Source organism: Castanea sativa, chromosome 12 (genome assembly GCF_040712315.1).
Source record: "Castanea sativa cultivar Marrone di Chiusa Pesio chromosome 12, ASM4071231v1".
NCBI classification, from domain to species: Eukaryota; Viridiplantae; Streptophyta; class Magnoliopsida; order Fagales; family Fagaceae; genus Castanea; species Castanea sativa.
Window position 1 is genome coordinate 50,196,022 of NC_134024.1, and position 20,052 is coordinate 50,216,073.

General features: G+C 33.4%; 1 protein-coding gene across 2 annotated transcripts; it reads right to left on the minus strand.

The window, feature by feature from the left end:
• Nucleotides 1–2,822: 2,822 nt before the first annotated feature.
• Nucleotides 2,823–15,005, minus strand: LOC142619827 (transcriptional corepressor LEUNIG_HOMOLOG-like). Of its 2 annotated transcripts, none has more exons than XM_075793124.1 (18): nt 14,839–15,005; nt 14,307–14,396; nt 14,104–14,201; nt 13,790–13,899; nt 13,390–13,676; nt 12,974–13,049; nt 12,766–12,877; nt 9,290–9,339; nt 8,936–9,199; nt 7,593–7,664; nt 6,911–7,132; nt 6,454–6,595; nt 6,260–6,369; nt 5,631–5,780; nt 5,279–5,434; nt 5,067–5,183; nt 4,716–4,913; nt 2,823–3,434 (listed from the first exon to the last, which is right to left on the minus strand). In XM_075793124.1, the coding sequence occupies exons 2-18, from the start codon at nt 14,336–14,338 to the stop codon at nt 3,291–3,293; spliced, it is 2,340 nt and encodes a 779-aa protein (XP_075649239.1). In that variant the 5' UTR covers nt 14,339–14,396; nt 14,839–15,005; the 3' UTR covers nt 2,823–3,290. The 2 variants fall into 2 exon arrangements, with proteins under 2 accessions (XP_075649239.1, XP_075649240.1); XM_075793125.1 differs by lacking the exon at nt 14,839–15,005 and adding an exon at nt 14,722–14,805.
• Between the last annotated feature and the right edge of the window lie 5,047 nt (nt 15,006–20,052).

Below are 20,052 nucleotides of genomic sequence, written 5' to 3' on the forward strand. Positions count from 1 at the left end.
TCAACATCGCATATTGAACTTCTCCCTAGCATCAATATTTCATCAGATTTTTTTTTTTTTTGGGTAAAAAGGATACTGCATTAAAAAGAACTAAACAACCAAGGTATTTACAGGCCGCGCCTGCTTAAGTACAAACCAGATAAATCAAAGAAGGATTTTCGTATGTTTACATTTGTTTAAAAATAAAAATAAAAATACAACTATAGTTAGAAAAAAAAATGTTTAAAGAAGTTACCGCTAACCAAATATATAAAATTAATCAATATACCTACACTCTTAATACAAGAACGTATTAACTAGTTTAAACATCCTTAAAGCATCACCATCAGGTGTGTCAAATGCCAATTTGGCATTTGACACACCAAACACCAAAAAACCTCTCTCATGAAGTGTTCCAAATCTCATAATTTTTATCACATGTGAATAGTACCGTTCAATCTTTGAAACGGTACGGATGAGAATGCTAAAAAAAGAGTTTTTTATTTATTTCTCTCTCATCCTTTTTGACTTTCTCTTTTCTCTCTCTTTCTTTTTCTTTTTCTTCTTTCTTTCTCCGCCACTCCATCTCTGTCACTCTCTTTTCCTCTTTTCTCCTTCCTCTTTTCTTCTTCTTTCTCCAGAAGCTTCACCTCTCTTTTTTTCTCTCTTTTTTTCCTTTTTTATTTTTTCTACCACTTTCTCTGCACCTCTCTGTCTCTTTCTTCTTCTTTTTTTCCTGGTCATTCTCTCTCTCTTTCTTCTTTTTTCTCCACCTAAACCGTTGCCATTAAGATCGGCCATTGCCGTGGAGTTTGGCCTCACCAATGAGGTCGACTAGTGAAGATCGCATGCAAATTTGGGCTTTTTTTTTTTTTTTCCTAGTTGTGGGTTTCATGTGATTGTGGGTGGTGGTGGAGTTATTTTTTGGGTTGTTGTGGAATTTTTTTTCTAGTTGTGGTTTTTTTTTAACGTGGTGTTGGTGGATGTGGGTTTGTGCCAGTGGTGGCTGTCGGTGTTGTTGCGGCAGTGGTGATTGTGGGTTTGTTTGATTTGGGATGGATTTTGAGGTTTGTGAATGTGGCAGGTTGTTGTGGATTTTTTTTTCGGTTGTGTTTTTTTTTTTTTTTAAGTTTGCGTTGGTGGATGTGGGTTTTTGTTGGTGGTGGTTGTTAGTGTTGTTGCGGCAGTGGTTATTGGTGGCCGTTGTTGGCTTGTTGCGCTAGCGGTGGTTGTGCATTGTTGCTGTTGTTGTTGTTGTTGTTAATGATGATGATGATGATGATGGGAGAAGTTAATATATTATTTTAATGTGTTGTAAATATTATTTTAATGTATATAATTGAAGAATAAAATATCTGATGAATGAGATATTGGAAAATGATGTGGTAAAATAATAAAGTAGGATTTACGTGTGGCAAAATGGCATTTTTTATGAAAGACCTAATGGTGATGCTCTAATAGTACTCTTGTTTCATTAAGAAAACTTACTCATGAATATGCAATCAGAATTATACATTAATTAATAAAGAAGCCACATCAAGAGCTTTATAGTTTAATGGTTTACTTAATTATTTTAATAAAGATAATTTGGGTTTAAATCCTCTCTTACTTTTTGTAAGGAAAATAAAAATAAAAATAAAACAAAATATCCACCAATGACTTAGCATCACTAATGCATGGCATGAATAGATTCACAATATCATAGACTAGTTACCAATGTCCCTTTTTTTTTCTTTTAAAGTAATGAAAGCTTAAAATTAAATATATATAATATTGCAGTTAATTGAGCATAAAGTAAAGTACTAAGAGAGAAATAGAGGATTTCTAATTCACACATTACTTTGAAAGACTCAACAAAAAACTTGTAACTATCGTAAGAGAGAAGTAAAGGATTTCTAATTCACACGTTACTTTGAAAGACTTATGAAAATCTTTGGTTTTGGCTCCACCAATAGAGCCCTAATTTTGTAACTAGTGGTGTTAAAAATAGCAATATGACTTTTTAGCACCACCAATAATAATGTTCTAAGTCATAGCATCACTCCATTAAAAATTCCCTAATAAATCTGTCCCTAAAAATTAAGCCAACTTCCCACCTCAAATGAAGTCCAACGTGACCCAATCATCAACTACCCACACATATGGGAGGTCAAAAATAAAATCCCAATTCTATTGAACCTTAAATCCCTAATCTCACCACCCCATTTGAGCTCGTACTCCTCACTACCAAAATTGTTGAATGGAAAACCCAAAATCGTTTAAATAAGATCCCGAAACCCCAAAATCCGAATCAAAATACTAAACTTGTTTAACTAAGAACCCAAAATGAAAGAAATTTTTGTTCTATTGTGGCCATCCACTGGATACGAAATACACAAATCAAAATTAAGAAATGATTCAAACTCTTGGATGTCGTGTGTTTGAGACATTGATTTGAAGAAGCCATCCACTGGGTCTCCTAATTTAAAGGGTATGTTTTATCTATCACGGGATGGAGGTTAGGTGGAGAGAGAGAGAGAGAGTTTTGAGAATAAAGAAACATTTTTTTAGGACTAGCAAGGAAGACTATCTCACAACAAGTGGTGATCACAGTTGATCGGTAGAATTTTTTAGTTAGTTTATTGAGTCTGATGTGTGGGGTTTTTTTAATTTTCTTTTTTATTTGTGGGCTTTTAGCTATATTTTTAACCTTAGACCAGTTTGTTGAGATTGATGTGAATACACTAATAGGTTATCCAAATATCCAATGATGCAGGAGGCAATTCTTCCAACGAAGAGGAGATCACACAAGATTTGAAGGAGAAAAAAAAAAAAACAAAGAAGAAAAGGGAAGGCAAGCAGGATGAAAAAGAGAGCACTCTCACTTATAGTTGTGATTGGTCAAATTACAAGGCAAAGAGGCCCAAAAAGCTATGGAATTGAAAAAATTTAGTAACAGTCTTCCCTAGGCATGGAATTAGCAAATGAAGAACACACTCTTCCTCCCACCTTCCATCAAACAAGTTTGCTATACAGGCTACTCATTTTTCACCTTGAAACATAATTACCCACCAAAAAAAAAAATTTGCATTGCTAAGAGCCTTCTGGCTCAGTGATACTGCCCAATTCTTTATATTAGGAGCATTTGAACCCCCCTTCCCCATTTGTTGTAAGCAAGCGGAAAAAAAAAACACCACATTTGAAATTGTAACACAAAATTATTACAAACAGACTCCAAACAACATGCTATTTCTTTTCCCAAGATTAGTGAGGATTGAAAGCAAATGCCAAGAGCTCCAAAAATATTGGACACTGCCATAACAGAGCTCTATTTATTTCCATAACTTCACAGAGCTGTCATGACTTGCAGAGGCAACCATTCCAGTGACAGGTGATTGTGCCAAAGCAGAAATTATATTCTCATGTGCCGCAATTGTCATGCTTTTATTCTCAGCCATGTTCCATAACTCCAAAGACTGCAGCCCATGATTTAATAAACAACAATTAGCAATAAGTCAGCTCATTAAAATCAACCTTTACGAGACCATAATTTTGAAAGCTAAATTCTATATGCTATGTATGTATTGACACAACTAGAAGGCTAAAATAATGTTCCATTGTAAAAACAAGCAAACAAGAAGGCTAACACAACGTTTGAATTCCCACTAACATGAGGTCCATTACAAAATCCATTCTTCAGAGTGGAGTAATTACAGACTAGGAGTAAGCTAGCAAGTGACAATTCAGTGTGGGTGTGTGTGTGTTCTAGATAAACTATGATAGGACAATGCGTCATCAAATTTCGACTATAAAGAAATATTTCTAACACTACGATATTATATAGGTTAAGGGTTTTTAATGTTATAGCAAAGTAAAGATATTAATTAAATGATTTTTCTCTATAAAAAAATAGATGCTCTACCTTTTCCCTTATATGCACCATTAATCACCATCCAAATTATAAAAAAAAATGTAATTATTTGAACAAATTTGATCTATAAACAATCTCATCAATACATGAAAAAATGGTGAGGATTAGGTGTGGCACCATCATAGCTTATCCTAAACAGTGATTCCATGAAATTCAAAGATTTAACCAAAAAAACTGTCAACTAATTAGATGACATGCAAAAAATCCAACTAGTTTCATATGATTCTATTTCCAAGGGGTGTTCAAACACCCCCCAAATAGCTGCCATAAGGTTGAATAGGAATAAAAATAATTAATCCCACTATTTTACATCACTTTTGCTTGATTTAATGGTTCAAAACTTTAGTAGTAAGAGTGTCACATAAGGCTAGCTTGGGTCTTAATTTTACACCCCTCCCCCACCCCCACACACACCCACCCCCCACCCCCCCCCCCAAAAAAAAAAAAAAATTTGAAAAGATTCAAAACAAAAGACTTGAAACCCAAAAGTTCATCTTTAGGGATATAAACTAAAAATTTAAGTAACATCCAACACAAACTATACAATACATATTTCCACCAAATAATTCAACTGACTCCCCATAGCTAGTTGTGTGAAGGTCAAACACGGATAAAAATATATTTCCACCAAATAATTCAACTATCACTCCCTGTTAGGTGGAAAAAGGGTAGAATGGGATTGAGCTAGGTCACTCTTAGAAAAGAAAAAAAGAAAAAGAAAAACACAACTATGGACAGAACTTAATACTAGACACTAGTCATCAAATATTGTGACAGTATAATTTCTTATCTAAAAATTTTCCCCATGAAGAGTAAAAGGAATTACCGAGATTCCTCCAATGACCAAGAGAGTTGAATAACTTGGGTGAAATACACAAGAATGAAACTGATTCCCATTAGAGCCGAGCTCCTGAATGCATTCCCCTGAGGCTAATGACCAAATCTTCACCAAATTCTGACTCACAGATGCCAAGTAATCTCCATTTGCATCCCAGCAGATATAATTTACCATTTCAGAGTGTCCCTATATATGAGGTGGAGGATTTCATTACAAAAACCACTAGAGCAGATGCTAAAAATGGAAGTCAAACACAGATAACATTTAAAGACAGGGTTGTGTCAGTTACTCAACCTCAGCCTATAATTATTAACAAAATACAATTACCACATTTCATACCTGGAATGAGAGGGTTTTCCTGTCGGTTTCGACATCAACAATGGACACCACTTTATCAGAAGCTGCTGCCAATAGTTGTCCAATTCTTGGTTGAAATCTCACTTGTGCCATACCTCCCTATGCCAGACAAAAGAAGATTAGAATTAATTGTTCATTTCAGCTTTAGTAATTGAAAGACGGACCAAGACTAAAAGCAGAAAGAAAGAACCAACCTTAGAAATACGGGTACAGGAAAAAGGATTGATATTCCAATAACGAATTTCATTGTCATTGTCACAGAAACAGAATAGATCAGTCTTCTTAGGGTGAAAATCAAGGGACATCACTGCTGAATTGTGTGTAGTATATGCTTGCACACAGTAATTTGGCTGCCACAGTATCTTAATTAAGTTAATCTTGGCAGTATAGTAAAACAGGAATATAAAATTTAATGAATGCATCTCATGAAGCACAAGGGAAACAATGCCTCCAAAGTCTAGAATGATGAAAATCATTCTTGGGTAGTCTTAACTTCATACATTTAACTAACACCCAAGATTTTAGAAAGAGGAAGAATGCACTTACATTGGCTGCATCCCATAATCGCACAGATTTGTCAACTGAAGCTGTTGCCAACTGAGATGAATTCGGCCTAAAACGAACATCTGTAATCACTAATTTGTGTTCTTCAGGAGTGCTCTCTGTTTGCAAGGTATCCATGTTCCAGAGGACAACCTAATACATACAAAAAATTACCTACCATTAATTACTTGGTCTTGATGTGAAAAAAGTAAATGAACTAGATTGGAGAACAAAATGTATAAATTTCAGAAGTAAAGCATTATCAAAGATTTCCATCACACTTACGTCGACAATGTTAGAGAAAAAATTCTAAAACAATAAAATCATTATCACAACACAATCATGTAGCCATCATAACCAAAGCCATTTTGGTTTAATGGCGTAAAGTAGTTCTTCCCATGTGACCTCAAAGTCTGAGGTCAGAAGTTCACGCCACCCCGCTTGAAAAAAGAGAGGTTACAGGAGTGATACAATTTGTTACTAAATTGAGTGTGAAAAAGAGTCAGACGGAAAACATAATTTTTAAACAACTAAATATTGTTATGAATACGTATTAGTAAGGAGATATACCACATAAACAAATATGTTCCTCAAAATATGGCATTTTCTCATTACTCTAAGAGGATATATACCTTCTTGTCATGTCCTGCACTAGCTAGCAACTTCCCATCTGATGAAAAATGACAGCAAGTAACTTTGCTGTTTCTTGTCCGTATGCAACCAACTTCACTGAAGGTGAAACCTGAAAATGGAGATTGTAGAAATAGTACATCGAAGAACAAATAAATTGTCGATCTTCATAGATGCAAAATGATGATAGGGTTACCTTTGGAAGACTCCTTTTGGTTCTCAGTAGGACTTTGTTTCAAGGCTCCATATAAGTTCCCTCCATCACCTCCATCATGAGACAGCAACGATTCCACATTATCATCTAATGCACTAACATCTCCAAATCGTTCCATGTCTTCCTGAAAGTTAAAAATGATGTTTCAGAACCATAGTAATATTCCAATCTATTTAGCTTTAACGTTACAGCATCTAAAAGGAAGATATATCCCTACAAGCTCAATACACAAGTCCGTATTTTTAAATGAGTGTTTAATACATCCCCCAAACAACTGACTCCATGTGTTGCATACATTTATTGGGAAACAATAAATGATAAGTTACTAATACATTAGCAGGTCAATGTGCAATATCGATCATATTCTTTAACAACAATTGATGAATTAAATTCATGATGTCTCTGCTGATGTTCAACCATAAGCTGACTATTGACATACAAGCAGATTAGAAGATGATGCAAGGCCTCCCATCCCCTCGGGACCATACAACATCAAGCTTTTGGGCACACTGTTGACATGCTGCATACTACTTGCTGTTGTTATTCCATCACCAGGTGTGTGGGTTGATGCTGGTGAACTAGGTGAGGGCCCCACAGTAGTTCCTGTACCAGTGCTGTTAGCAGCTCCAGAAGAAGAATGCTGTTTTCTTTTCCTGTTATTCTGCAGATTATTAAAAAAAAAATGTTAATTAGCGTAATTGAAAAAAATAACATCTAGTTGAAATGTGGCAATGGGAAGCATATTTCCGTGAATGAATGTTAATTAGCTTAATCCAAAATTGAAAAAACAACATACATCTTCTTATTGCAAATGTGGCAGTAAGAATTGTATGAAATGTAATGGCATATTTCTGTGAGACGGTATACAGTTTACAGTTCACTAATTAGCCCATATAGATATCTAGTTATTTGGAAAGGGCAAAACTTAGGTATAGTACCTTAGATGTTGTAGTACGTTCCCCAATTAAATTCAAACACTAGGTTGCATCGATCAATAAAACACAAATTGAGTTATCTTTTCCAAGGACAAGAAATGCAATGCAACCAGGTGTTCAAATTCAATTGAGGAATCTAATATACTATACCTAAGTTTCAAATCCATTTGGATAACCAAGCACAACCTGTTGCAATTGTTGTTGCTGCAATTGGTCCTGTTGTTGAGATGAAGAGTGTTGCATCTGACCCATTTTCATCTGTTAAAAACCACCAAAGATTCAGAAAGAAGTCACTGGCCTTAAAAAAACTATGTTCACTGAATCTTTTTTTTTTTTTTGATAAATAAATAAATCACCATCTGACATTGCACACCGAGAAAACTAACAATTTCCTACATAAAACATTGATGATAGGATGTGTGATGTATATGCCATTCCTAAGTGATCTATTAATCTGCTAATAAGTTGTTTAATGGAAGTTCCATCTGCAATTAACAAATTTTGAGAATACCACACAATCCATATGAAAGAAAGCTGGCATATTTATGCATACATGCATACTTATTTTTCTTGAATGGGAAAGTTGGGCACATACACTCTGTTCTATATTTGCATGATCATCTGAACAAGAAACATGGATGGAAGTGCCTTTTATACATATGCACTCAATTAGATTACTGATCAGCTTGGAAATTTTCCATCTGGTCCCATCCTCCCATACAAAGCTTGCACATATATAAAATGAAAGTAGTTTGAGTTTTGGGTGACCTAATGAAATTTCGTCACATAAACTTTTATTGCCTCACAATTTTTCACTTCATTATTCTAAATTATATATATATTGAGATTAAATTCTATAAAGATTTCCTCTAAAACCTCCTATACTTACATCGTCCATTAGAATATTCCCCAATCAATAGATAGTTCAATTTAAAAACATAATCATAATAAATACTTATTAATAAGTTCATAACTAAGGAACTACCATAATTATCAAGTGGCATATTTAAAAATAAAAAAATTTAAAAAGAGAGAGAGACGAATATCATAACATGCCAAATTTTAAAAAATATTGAAATTATGATAAAGAAATATATACAATGTAAATAAAAAACAAGACAAATAAATTACCATGCCTAGATGTAGATTCCAACTTCCAAAAATTATTTTGTCTATTTTATCCATTCCCAAAGAAAGTATTTTTCTACACTCCTAAGCCTTCAAATACCATTAATGGGTGACGAGTCTATACAACAAACCTCCTTCTGTTAAAGCCTTAAAGGTCTTTGATTCTTACACATGTTCCTTTTGTTATTATGAATGTTTTTAAAAAAATCTGGAAAGCAAACTGCCCAAAAGAAGATATCCCAAAACGAAAAAGATAATAATTATTCCTAGATACACTTTAAAAAGATAAATTTTTAATGCCAACTGTACAGATATCCTTCTCATGTGTTTGTGCATGCGCACGTGCATTGTGAAGGCTAATCTTTGTTAAGTGTCTTCTGACATTGGAAAGGTATTCTAACCTTTGGTGAACTTGATTGCACAGGAGAGCATATAGATCCATCATTTCTGGTGGAAAGACCATCTTTTGCACTCAAGCTACCCCTAGGCAGCCCACAAAATCGACGTGGATCCATATCACCATAGTTAGTTGAATTTCCAAGATTGCTTTGTGCCTGAGCCTGTGCCAATATCTGTTGTTGAGATGCTAAAAGAAACTGATTTTGGGTTGGCAGATTAGGCTTCTGTACTTGTACACCTAAACTTGGTCGTAGTTGCTCAATTCCCTGTACAGATTGGCAACAGTCAAAGGAATTGCCTAAATTCATACTAAATAGAAGAGAAGAATGTGCAGAATATAGAAATATCCAACTTACAGTTAAAGGCCAACCCTTTAATGGAAGACTAGTAACGCCTTGATTCAATCCTGAAGGAAGCAGGGAAAGAATTACATACAGAGTCTTTACACTAAAAATGATGATTGTTTCAATTAAAATGACAGTAAAGTAAGCCTTCTCTTAAGAAATTCATAAAGTTAATCCATGTGTGAGCAATATTGAAGATACTCCCAAAGCAATATGGACAAAGAAAACTTGTTTTACCCAGTAATATTTGCAAGAATTGGCTTTTCTGATGAATGGTTTCTTTCATAGTACCAATACTACTTTGCATCTAAGGATTGCAATTCATCATCACAAACTCCTATAAAGCACAGTCTCTTCTTTGTCAAACATTTGTAACAGATACAATCCCTTCAAAGAACTTGTAACCTATATATGGCTGGGAGCAATTATTTCATCTCTAGGATCGAATAAACTAAAACATAAGAACCTAAGAAGATATAAGCCCTGCAAATATAGTTTAAGGCCCTTTCTAAGTGCAAAGAATAAGCAGCGAAGTATTCCATTACAACAAAATAAGCTCCAAAATCCTCCCCCTTCCCCTATTCCAATATATTTTCTATTCTTTTATTTTATTAGTAAAATTATAGTACGGTGTTAAAAAAAAGGGGTAGAAATATACAAAGATCTCGTAATTCCTAGTTCAGAAACTTTATCGATACCAGAAACAAAATTTGGGTGTACATGAACAGAAAATTTGTGAGAATTCCTTAAGGGAAAAATGGAAAAAACACCTCTTGAACTTCTAGTTTAAAATTAGAAGCCCCTAATGTTCGAGAAATGACCAATTGCTCCTTCCTTCAAATTTCAGTTGCCTCAGTGGATGGAAAATACTATCGCATGCAGAACACATGATTTCTTGTAATAAGAATTTCATTTGGGAAGGAGCCCGACAGGGTCCCCCCACTGACTTGGCCCTGGCCTAAGTGAAAGTGAATTTTAAAATTCAATTTCTTTTTCTTTTTCTTCTTCCTCTATCACCTGCTGTCAAACAACCACCAACTCCAGCAACCAAGAACCACCACACAAATCCACCCATCCAACAAACTGAGCACACGCGGCCAAAGACACAACCACAGAAGTTAAAAAACCACCCAAGGCCGACCTTGACCCAAAATGTTCATATTTCATATCCATTTTGTGTCATATTTGAATCTCATCTCCACAATTGCGCTTCATTAATACCAGCACAGATAGATGCTAGTTTATCCACTCAGAGATGTTTCACTCTTTCATTAATAGTTTTCCTTAAATATGAGAAACTTTGAATAGGGCTCTCTAGACCCACCATCTTAAGCTAAAAAAAATCCATGTTAAACAATTAAAATAGAAGCTACCATATGAACATTCATGCTGAAACAAGATGTTTGTATGCAGCTTTCTCAGTCAAACTATCAATCTCAAAACATATATATCTGAACAATTATTACCTTAAACGAGGATTACTACAATATGCAAATTACAAATTAGGACGTGGTATACCAATTATCTCAGAATGAACAAAAATCCTCTGTCCCACTCTTAGTATTCCACTTTATGCTCCATCAATTGCAGCTTGCCACACATCCCTTTTTTTTTTCCCCTTATAAAGCCAAAGTTTAAAATGGAAAAATATATTAGACACATGACATACTACAGTTGGTGGAGCATAAACCGGAACACTATAAGAAGCACTAAAGATTTTTATTTATCTTCAAACATGTTACAATGAGGCTAGGCTAATAGATCTTACATAGATTTTTTAGGTAAAGGCTTCTGCTAGAAGTTAGAATGAAATAACATCCCATCTAAAATAGTGATATGATTGAAATCCACAAAACATAGTCCATAAATCTTATAACAACATCCAACAATGGGGACATTAATAGTTTAGCCTAGCCATGTGCAATTTGCTATTACCATGAGTGATGTGATTCCCAAAATTGATTGAGTGTGTGTTGTGTGGGTGTGTGCTAAGTCCTACATTGAGAATACACTGTGTTAATCTAGGCTTTATTGACACTTATAATGAGTCTTAATTGTTACTAGACTAGTCCTTTTAGGGTCTATTTAGTTAAGGAGATAGAAAAGTGAGAGGATAGAAAAAATTTTAGTTTCCTTCATTTGTGTTCGGTTGAGGATGGAAAAAATGAGTTTGTATAAATTTACTCATAGATCCTTATATAAAAATGATGCCCAATTAAACAAAAAAAGTGGCAAACAACCAACCCAAAAAAAAAGGCAATACCCAAATTTGGTAAAAAAGATAAATCATGCCTAGAAAAAAAAATCACATCTAGTTAAACCCATAAAAGAAAAGAAGAAAAACAAAGAACCTGATGCTCAAGAAAATATTGCCAAAAAAAAAGACTGGCAGGTCTAGCATGTGAGAGAGAGAGAGAGAGAGAGAAAAGAAGAAGAAGAAGACACTCTAGAAAATATTGGAAAAAAAAAACTAGTAGGTCTAGCATGTCAGAGAAAGGGTAGTTCAGTCATTAACGGCAACTATTCCTTCCCCTCTATTTTCTCCCCAATTTGAAGAGATAGAATTTTGGTGGGTTAGGAGAGAAAACAACCGGGCCCCACCAATTTTTCATCCTCCCCTTTTCTCGGTCTCTCCAACCAAACACCCATAAAATCAATTTTCTCTCCACTTTTCTCTTCTCCATTTTCTATCCTCCCTGTTTCACCCCAACCAAACCAAACAGATCCTTAGGGTATAGCATAGTTATTGCTAGTGTTTTTCCTTGGGGTGTTACAAATGGTATCAAAACCAACCTTGTAATCCCATATGAGCTCAGAGATAATGACCCATAAAGTGGGCCTAGATGCGATCGTCAAGTATTTAAGTTGAGGAGATTGTGATGCCCCAAATTGATTGGATATTGATTGCGTAACTACATATTGTGTGGGTGTGTGCCGAGTCCCATATCAAGCATATATTGGGCTTGATTTGGACTTCATTAACAACTATAAGGAGTTTCAATTGTAACTAAACTACTGAACTAGTCACTTTGGGGCATAACCTAAATATAGCTAGCGCTTTTCCTTGAGTCTTTATAAGTGATATATATTCTTCTCCAAATATAATCTAGTGTCCTTGAATGAAATAAAATTTTTATTAAGCCTTGGTGACAATATAGCCTTAAGACTCCGTATCCTGTTAAGGTTAATTCATGTTTTATCAATCATTCTTTCAAAGGTGTAATTGGGGTCTTGACATTTACTGTTTTGGAATAGAAAGTACAGCAGCCAGGCAATTCTGGTAAGGAATTACCGAATGATGTCATAATCCATGACCCCTATGTTCTTTAGAGAAGAGGGATGTCATAATCCATGACCCCTATGTTCTTTAGAGAAGAGGGGGAAGGGGGCAATGAGAACAACTTTTCATATACCACCCTTACTCTAAAAAAGATGAAATACGATTATAGGGTAAATTGTTCCAGTTAGGGAAGGTCAGGAAATGCTACCTGCACCACCTAGTCCAGATTTAGACTGAAAAATAGCTTGTCCATATATTGATGAAGGATCCATAGGCAAACTTTTTTGAGTTGCACCCAAGTTAACCTCGCTTTTGATGTCCTACAAACTCCATATAGAAAACGTTCAGCATGGTCTTGTAGGGAGAAAAAGAAAGAAATGGCAAGTGCAACCATAGCATATGGTCCAAGTAATTACAGTTGTCAAAGGACTTCGTGCCTGGATTTGTTGCAAAGCTGCAGACATGTTCCCAGAATTCCCTTGTACCAACTGACTGAATCAACAACAATCAAAGACATAAGATCCAGTCCAACCATGGAAAAGATAGGTAAATAAGAGATCATACTTACATGCATCATTAACCAATGAGACTGGAGAGCAGGTTCTAATATTACGGATTGATGTATTTTGCTTAAAAACCAGAAGTAGCAAAGCCTAGGGTTAAAATAAAAATTGGCGCGGTTATTGCGCTTAAATGGTTTTTATTTTATTTTAAAAATATTTTATATATGGAACCATATGAATAATGGACAAACTAAATGAAAGAAAAATTAATGATTTGTATAAATCACTTAATGGTAATTGCATATATATAGAAATTAAAGCCAATTTACCCTGGATGATTGGTTGCTGATTTGAGAAGGGCTATCCTATTTGCATCAATTATAGGTGGGGATGTCTCTGAATCCATTGAATGAGGGTGTTTCATACGTTCTTCATACATTTTCATGGCCAACACACTGGCTGATGACTGCCCCATCATTCCTTCAGAGTTAATAGCATTCATAGAACCACCAAGAGCAGCATGATTAGGATCCCTGCGTTGCACTTGTGCATTGCGCTGCTGCATGAGTAATTGCTGCATTTGCAGCTGTTGCTCCCTCGCCTTAATTTGCTGAGCCTAGTCTCAATGAGAACGAAAAATATAAAAACAAAAATAAAGATTGGACATGTTTTGTTCATTTTGTTATTACAAAAATCACCAAAGCAAATCAATTGACATAATGCAAGCACCTCAATGTAAGCAGCGGCAGGCTCGGAATGCTTCTCATTTGTCCTAGAAATGAATATGTCCCAAAAAACAGACCACCATTCAAAGAGAAATCCTCCAGGTGCATCAATTGCTGCACATCCAAACTAAAGCTTAACAAACTCATCTCACTCTCTTCCTTAATAAAGCAAACCATAATTTACTTTCTCGAGAAAAGAATGTAAACCCTTAATTATGCAAACCATAAACTGAACTAGAATTTTGTGATTTATTAGCAAGCAACATGGCTAAATGCAAATGTAAAGTATAGGAAAAGAATTAAGCTTGCAACATTTACCTACTGGATCTGTGGCAACTTTCCCTTCAGTCATAAAGGCTTTTGCAGAAGCATGCAATTTTCTTTTCAACAAATAATCATGAATGTAAACATCAAGCCTACCACAAGAAAAGGAAACCCAACCAAAAAAACATAAATTCAGTAAATTTAGCACAGCAAAAATGAGTTGGAACCCACTAAAACAAAATTCAGAGTGTACATACATCTTATCCGCTTCCCAATTACTCTGTGCCATGTTATTTCCAAGTTGGAACACCAAAACCAAAGAATTAAGAATCAATAACTGTTACTGCCTGCAAGTAAAGTAAGCCATCCTCTGCATCAGATCCCTCATAAAAACAGTATAATACAAACCTGTTTGGTTCCCAAGAAACCACAATAAAAGAAATTCTAAAACCCTATTATCAGGTCAATTCAATTGAGTCTTGAGACAATTATTTTGCTGAAACTTTTTTTTTTTTTTCTTTTCATTTGTGTGTGTGGTTTTCAGTTTGCCACCTTGAACTTCTTTTGTAGTGGTTTCTTGGGAACCAAACGGAGTGAAACCAATTAACTGAATCACATGATTCTTTTGAACTGTTAACAATAAAAAAATAAATAAATAAATAAAAACTATACCTCATAAAACCCTAACTTGTACTAAATCTTGAAACCAGAAATTCAAACCCAAAAGAGAAAAAGAAATGGTTAATTCGGCAGAGTAGAGTAATGAATTTTGCGATCTGAAATCCTTACATGGTGATATAAGAGTAAAGAATTTGCGTGCACTATTATTATTATAATGATTTCGGCAATTTGTTCTCGGGAAAGTGACGAAAGTTCATTGATGAAGTTGAAGTAGCACCGCTACAGCTTCCACGCCATTTTTAATAATAATAACAAGAGAAGAGGCAAAGAAAAGTATCTACTTCTACTACTTTTATAACTATAAGAATCAGGTGACATTGCCGAACCTCAGCTTCGGACTTGTAACCAAACCAAACATGTGTTGTTTATTTAGTTATTCTACCCAATAAAATCTCACACATAACATCTAAGAATTTGACTACAAGTACAAAACTCTTAAGTCTTAACAACTTAATGTTAAAATATTACGATATTTTGTCGTGGCTATACAAAAACTCTAGTTACTACTAGTACAGTTCCCATCCAAAAAAAAAAAAATTAAAAAACTAGAACCGTAAATAAACCTGTAACTAAAAGATGGTTACTTGTATTCGTTTATATAAAAAATAAGTTCGGCTCAAACCCAACTTGAAGTTCGAATATTAAATGAATCAATCTCAAACATAATAGTTGGGTTTCGATTAGCTTATTTGGTATTAAAATTATATCTTATCTATTAAAAAAAAAGCTCAAATATAATTAGGCTAATTATTTTAGTCTCCAACATTGGCCCTATGTGTCAAGATGGTAACAAATGTTTTAAATGTATCAATTTCGTCTCTAATTTCTTGGTATTTGGGTAAAAATAGTCATTGTCATTAAGTGATGAATGAAAAAATTGATATGGTAACTATGATATTAAAAAAATTATTTGTTATATCACCTGGGTTGTCACATGTTTTTCATCTAAAAATTAAAATTTATTTTAAGTTTAATTCTTCTATAGACCAAAAAAAAAAGTTTCACAAAACTTTTACAATAAGCTAAAGGTATCAGCCCACCATAGATCAAAATAAAACGAAATAAAATTAAAAAATATATATATTATACCATAATTTATGACAACTCAAAAAAATATATCATGAAAATGTTGTGAGATTTTATTGTGCTCCTTACTTTTAACTTTTATTTTTAGAAATTTCTCTTTTGAACTTTATCTTCAAAGAGAGTACTAACACTAATTTGGTTTCTCACACACATTATTATTACTAGCTTGTAACCTATACATACACACGGATATAATAAAATATTTTTACTGAATAAGTAATAAAATATACACATTTATAGTATTATGTATAAGCATAACAAATTAAAAAAAAATTAAATATATTTTTTCCAAGTTAGATGCAAAATATTTCAATTCTCAAGGAGAAAGAAACTATAAAATATAATCTAGTCTTAGATGTTGACATGTTTTTTGCTAGCTTATAATCTGTGCATACACACAAACATAATAAAATATTTTTACCGAATAAGTAATAAAATATACACATTTATAGGATTATGTATAAGTATAATAAATTTTAAAAAATTTATATATATTTTTTCCAAGATGCAAAATATTTCAATTCTCAAGGAAAAAGAAACTATAAAATATAATCTAGATGTTGTAACCCACATATTCTCCAACAAGAAGTCAATCAAGACCCTCTTTCAATCATCAGATGTCCGATTCCAAGCCTTCCTCGATCATTTATACAATTAGGTGAGAATAGGGTTGTAAATAAATCAAATTGTTTATGAATATCTCAAGCTTGACTCTATAAAAAATTGTTTATATTAATTTGTTTAGCAAACAAGCCAAGCTCAAATATAATATTGTGTTCGTGAATAAGATAGTGAACATGAGTCTTGATTTAAATGTATATAGTATTATTTTTTTTATATGCATATTTGTCTAAAAATATACTTATATAGACTTGAGTTTGGATCGTGTAAATTTGTAAATATGTTTATATGATATCAAATCATATATTAGAGACAATCCATTTGTAGTAAGACTTCATAGATTTATGAAGAGGTAAAAAATTTAATCATGATTTTACTATATCAAGTAGTTTATTAACAAACTCAAACTTGTTTGACAAGAAAATAAACCAATTTTGAACATTTAAACCTATTTGGTAATGAGCTCAAGCTTAACTCATGTTCGAAATAAAATTAAATAAATAAGTTTGAATTTTTAAAACTTGGCTAGGCTTGTTTATGGTCATAGGTGAGATTGAGATTCACTTTAGTGATTTTTTTTTAATAAAAAATTTATAGTTAAGGACATGCAACAACTAAACTAACATAAAAATAAAATTTTATGATTATCATTATCCATATCAATTTTAGTAGCCATCTTTTATTAACATGGGCTATTTTGATACAATATCAAAAAGTTAGGGATTAAAAGTGACACTTTTAGAAACTTTGCTCATTCAAAATGTTTCTTTTTACTATTAAAAAAATTTTAACGCGATACAAAACAATTATTTTATTTTTCGAAAGAAGAAGGATTCCTTTTTTTTTTTAGAAAAATACTTTTTTTGGGGGGTTTTGAGGGAGAAAGAATTTTTTTTTTGAAAGCATTTCATCAAAAAAAAAATGAAAGAAAAAGTTAAAGGCCTTTTTAATGGTTTTTAAGAAAAATATTTTATTTTTGAAAATGATTTTGAAAAGGAGTAAAGTTTTTGAAAATCAATTTTCTTTTAGAAAAGCACACTTTAGAGATTTGTTTACCCAAAATTTTTTTATTCAAAATAGAAATTCTATTTTAACTTAATCTAAGTATATAAGTGTGTGAAGCTCCATTGTAGAGACTTAAACCCTAACCCTTGCCCCCAGCACCCTATAAATACTTAAGACTTGTGGAGTGACTATCGTACAAAGGAAGTGCAGTAGCAGCCAAACTATTAATTTATGGCAACAATGTATATGAGAAAGAATAAAGAGTAACAATAATAAATAGGTGCTAGAAAGTAAAGGGCGAGAAAATAAAGGAATGTAAATGCAAGACATAAGGAAATAAATTGCAAGACAGTAATTACACTTATCCACCTTGTTGCCACTCCTAAACATTGGGAACTAAAATAGTAATTACGCTCATTTTTTATTTTTTTCTTTCTTTCTTTTATATTTTGTTAAAATATGAAATTCAACAGATAATTATCCTTGACTTAATATAAATACAATATATATATACACACACACACACATGTGTGTGTGTGTGTACGGTATACGGCAAGGGACCTATTTCCCCCCGGCCCAAACTTGAATAGGCCTATAAACAATACTTGGCCATGGGCCCACCATTTCTCATGTTTAACCATTAAGTAGTCCTAAAGCGTTAGCCCATCATTTGGGAGTTCAGTGCATGGCAGGGTGGTCTTCGTAATCAATAGATGCACCGATGCTGCTCGGTTATACCTCAGCAAATCGGGAGTGCTTTGGGGGACTCCACTGCCAAGCAACTTTCGGTGGCTAGTATTGGTCCCAATCTCTCAGCTCCTATTCCCAACGAAGCATATTTCTGTCAGGAATAATCAAATTAGACCCCACTCACACGAGTGATATCAGAGGGCAATCATGACTTAATCCACTATCTTCAAGCTATAAATATGTGAAGAAAAGGGGATAGACATTTTTTTGAGAGGTGAGACTAAGAGAGTAGCCGAACATACGAGGGAAAGCTCTCAGAGAGAGAAAGAGAGAGGGAGAGACTAGCTTCTGTATCAGGCATTTCAGTGAACCCGCCAAGGAGCTACCCATTGTAGGATACTCAAAACCCACCAAAAAAGTAAATTGTGAGCCCAAATACCAAGCCCAACATACAGTCATGGTGAGTTCATGTGTTTTGTGGTTGAGTTGATTTTGGAATTGGTTGTGGATCGGCTTTGCTAGGCAGTGGGTGGTAGTTGCTTGGTTGCTATTAGTTAATGTTTTGTGGCTAGTTGTGCCCTGGGTTGTTCTTATGGGTTTTGTTTTTATTGTGTTGTGGATTGAGGAAGAGAGACTGAGAGGTGGGGAAGAGAGACAGAGAAAAAGAGAGAGAAAATAGATTTTAGATATAAATAAATGAATTATGTTTGGCTGTGATGTGAAAAATGAGAGTATTGATGTAAGGTAAGTTGTGAAATAATGAGTTAAAATAGATAAAATAGATTTTTTGGTGCTAAAAGTTAAATTTTTAGTTTTTTTTAGCATCACTGCTATGAATGGTCTAAGAATTTAGCTTTTTAGTACACAAAAGTTTTTTGAAAAAAGGCAATTTTTATTTTTATTTTTTTATATAAGATAAAAATCTTATTATAATATAATCTAGGTATATATGTGTGTGAAATTCCCTCTAGGTGTATATGTGCGTGAAACTTCCTCTGGAGATTTGCACCCCAACTCTTATCCCATGCACTTCATAAACACTTAGGACATGTTTGGTAGACTGTAATAAATACTGTAATGTAATAGATATTATTATGGCATAATTATTCGGTTGTTTGGTTATGTTTTTATTACAATGAATAGTTATTCCTTATAAATAGCTATTCTTCAAAATGATGAATAATTATTCCTTATCAAAAGTATGGAATATCTATTTTTTCACTTTATGTAATAACTTTTTTTTTTAATTTCCTAAAAAAGCCATTAGTTGCCACATTTTCAAAAGGAAAGAAAATAAATTTTTATTGTTGTTAATTATTAGCTCTATTTGATTTAAAAATGATTTAATTACACATTCTTTTTTATACTCTACTAAATTGTAGATGCATATTCAGAATTCAATTCCTAAATGGTCACCAAACTAATGAATAGTAATATTTATTATATTTCAATTTAATGTATTCCTTGTAATACTTATTCCTATTCTCATGTAATAATTATTACAGTGTACTAAACGTGCTCTTATACTTATGAAGTGACTATCGCACCAGAAGTGCATGGTGGATAAAAAAAAAAAAAAAAGAAGAACAAGAAGGCAATTCTAATCTTAAGAAAAAGAAAAAGAAAAAGAAAAAGGGGGCAATATTTATTATTAAAAAGAAAAAAGAGTTGAGTTTTTAAGAAACGGTTGCTTACCGCACTAATAAATACGCGGTGAGTTGAGCCTTTAAGAAACGGTTGTTTACCGCAATAATAAAAACGCGGTGTGTATTGAGCTCTTTTCTCACATCTCACCTTTTAAAAGAAGAAAAAAATAAAATAAAAAAAGGTCAATAAATGAGTACTCGACGCCACGTGTCGGGAAACGAGTGGAGAGTAGTAGATTCTAGAAGAGAATAGAAAATGCGAATCCAAAGCGCA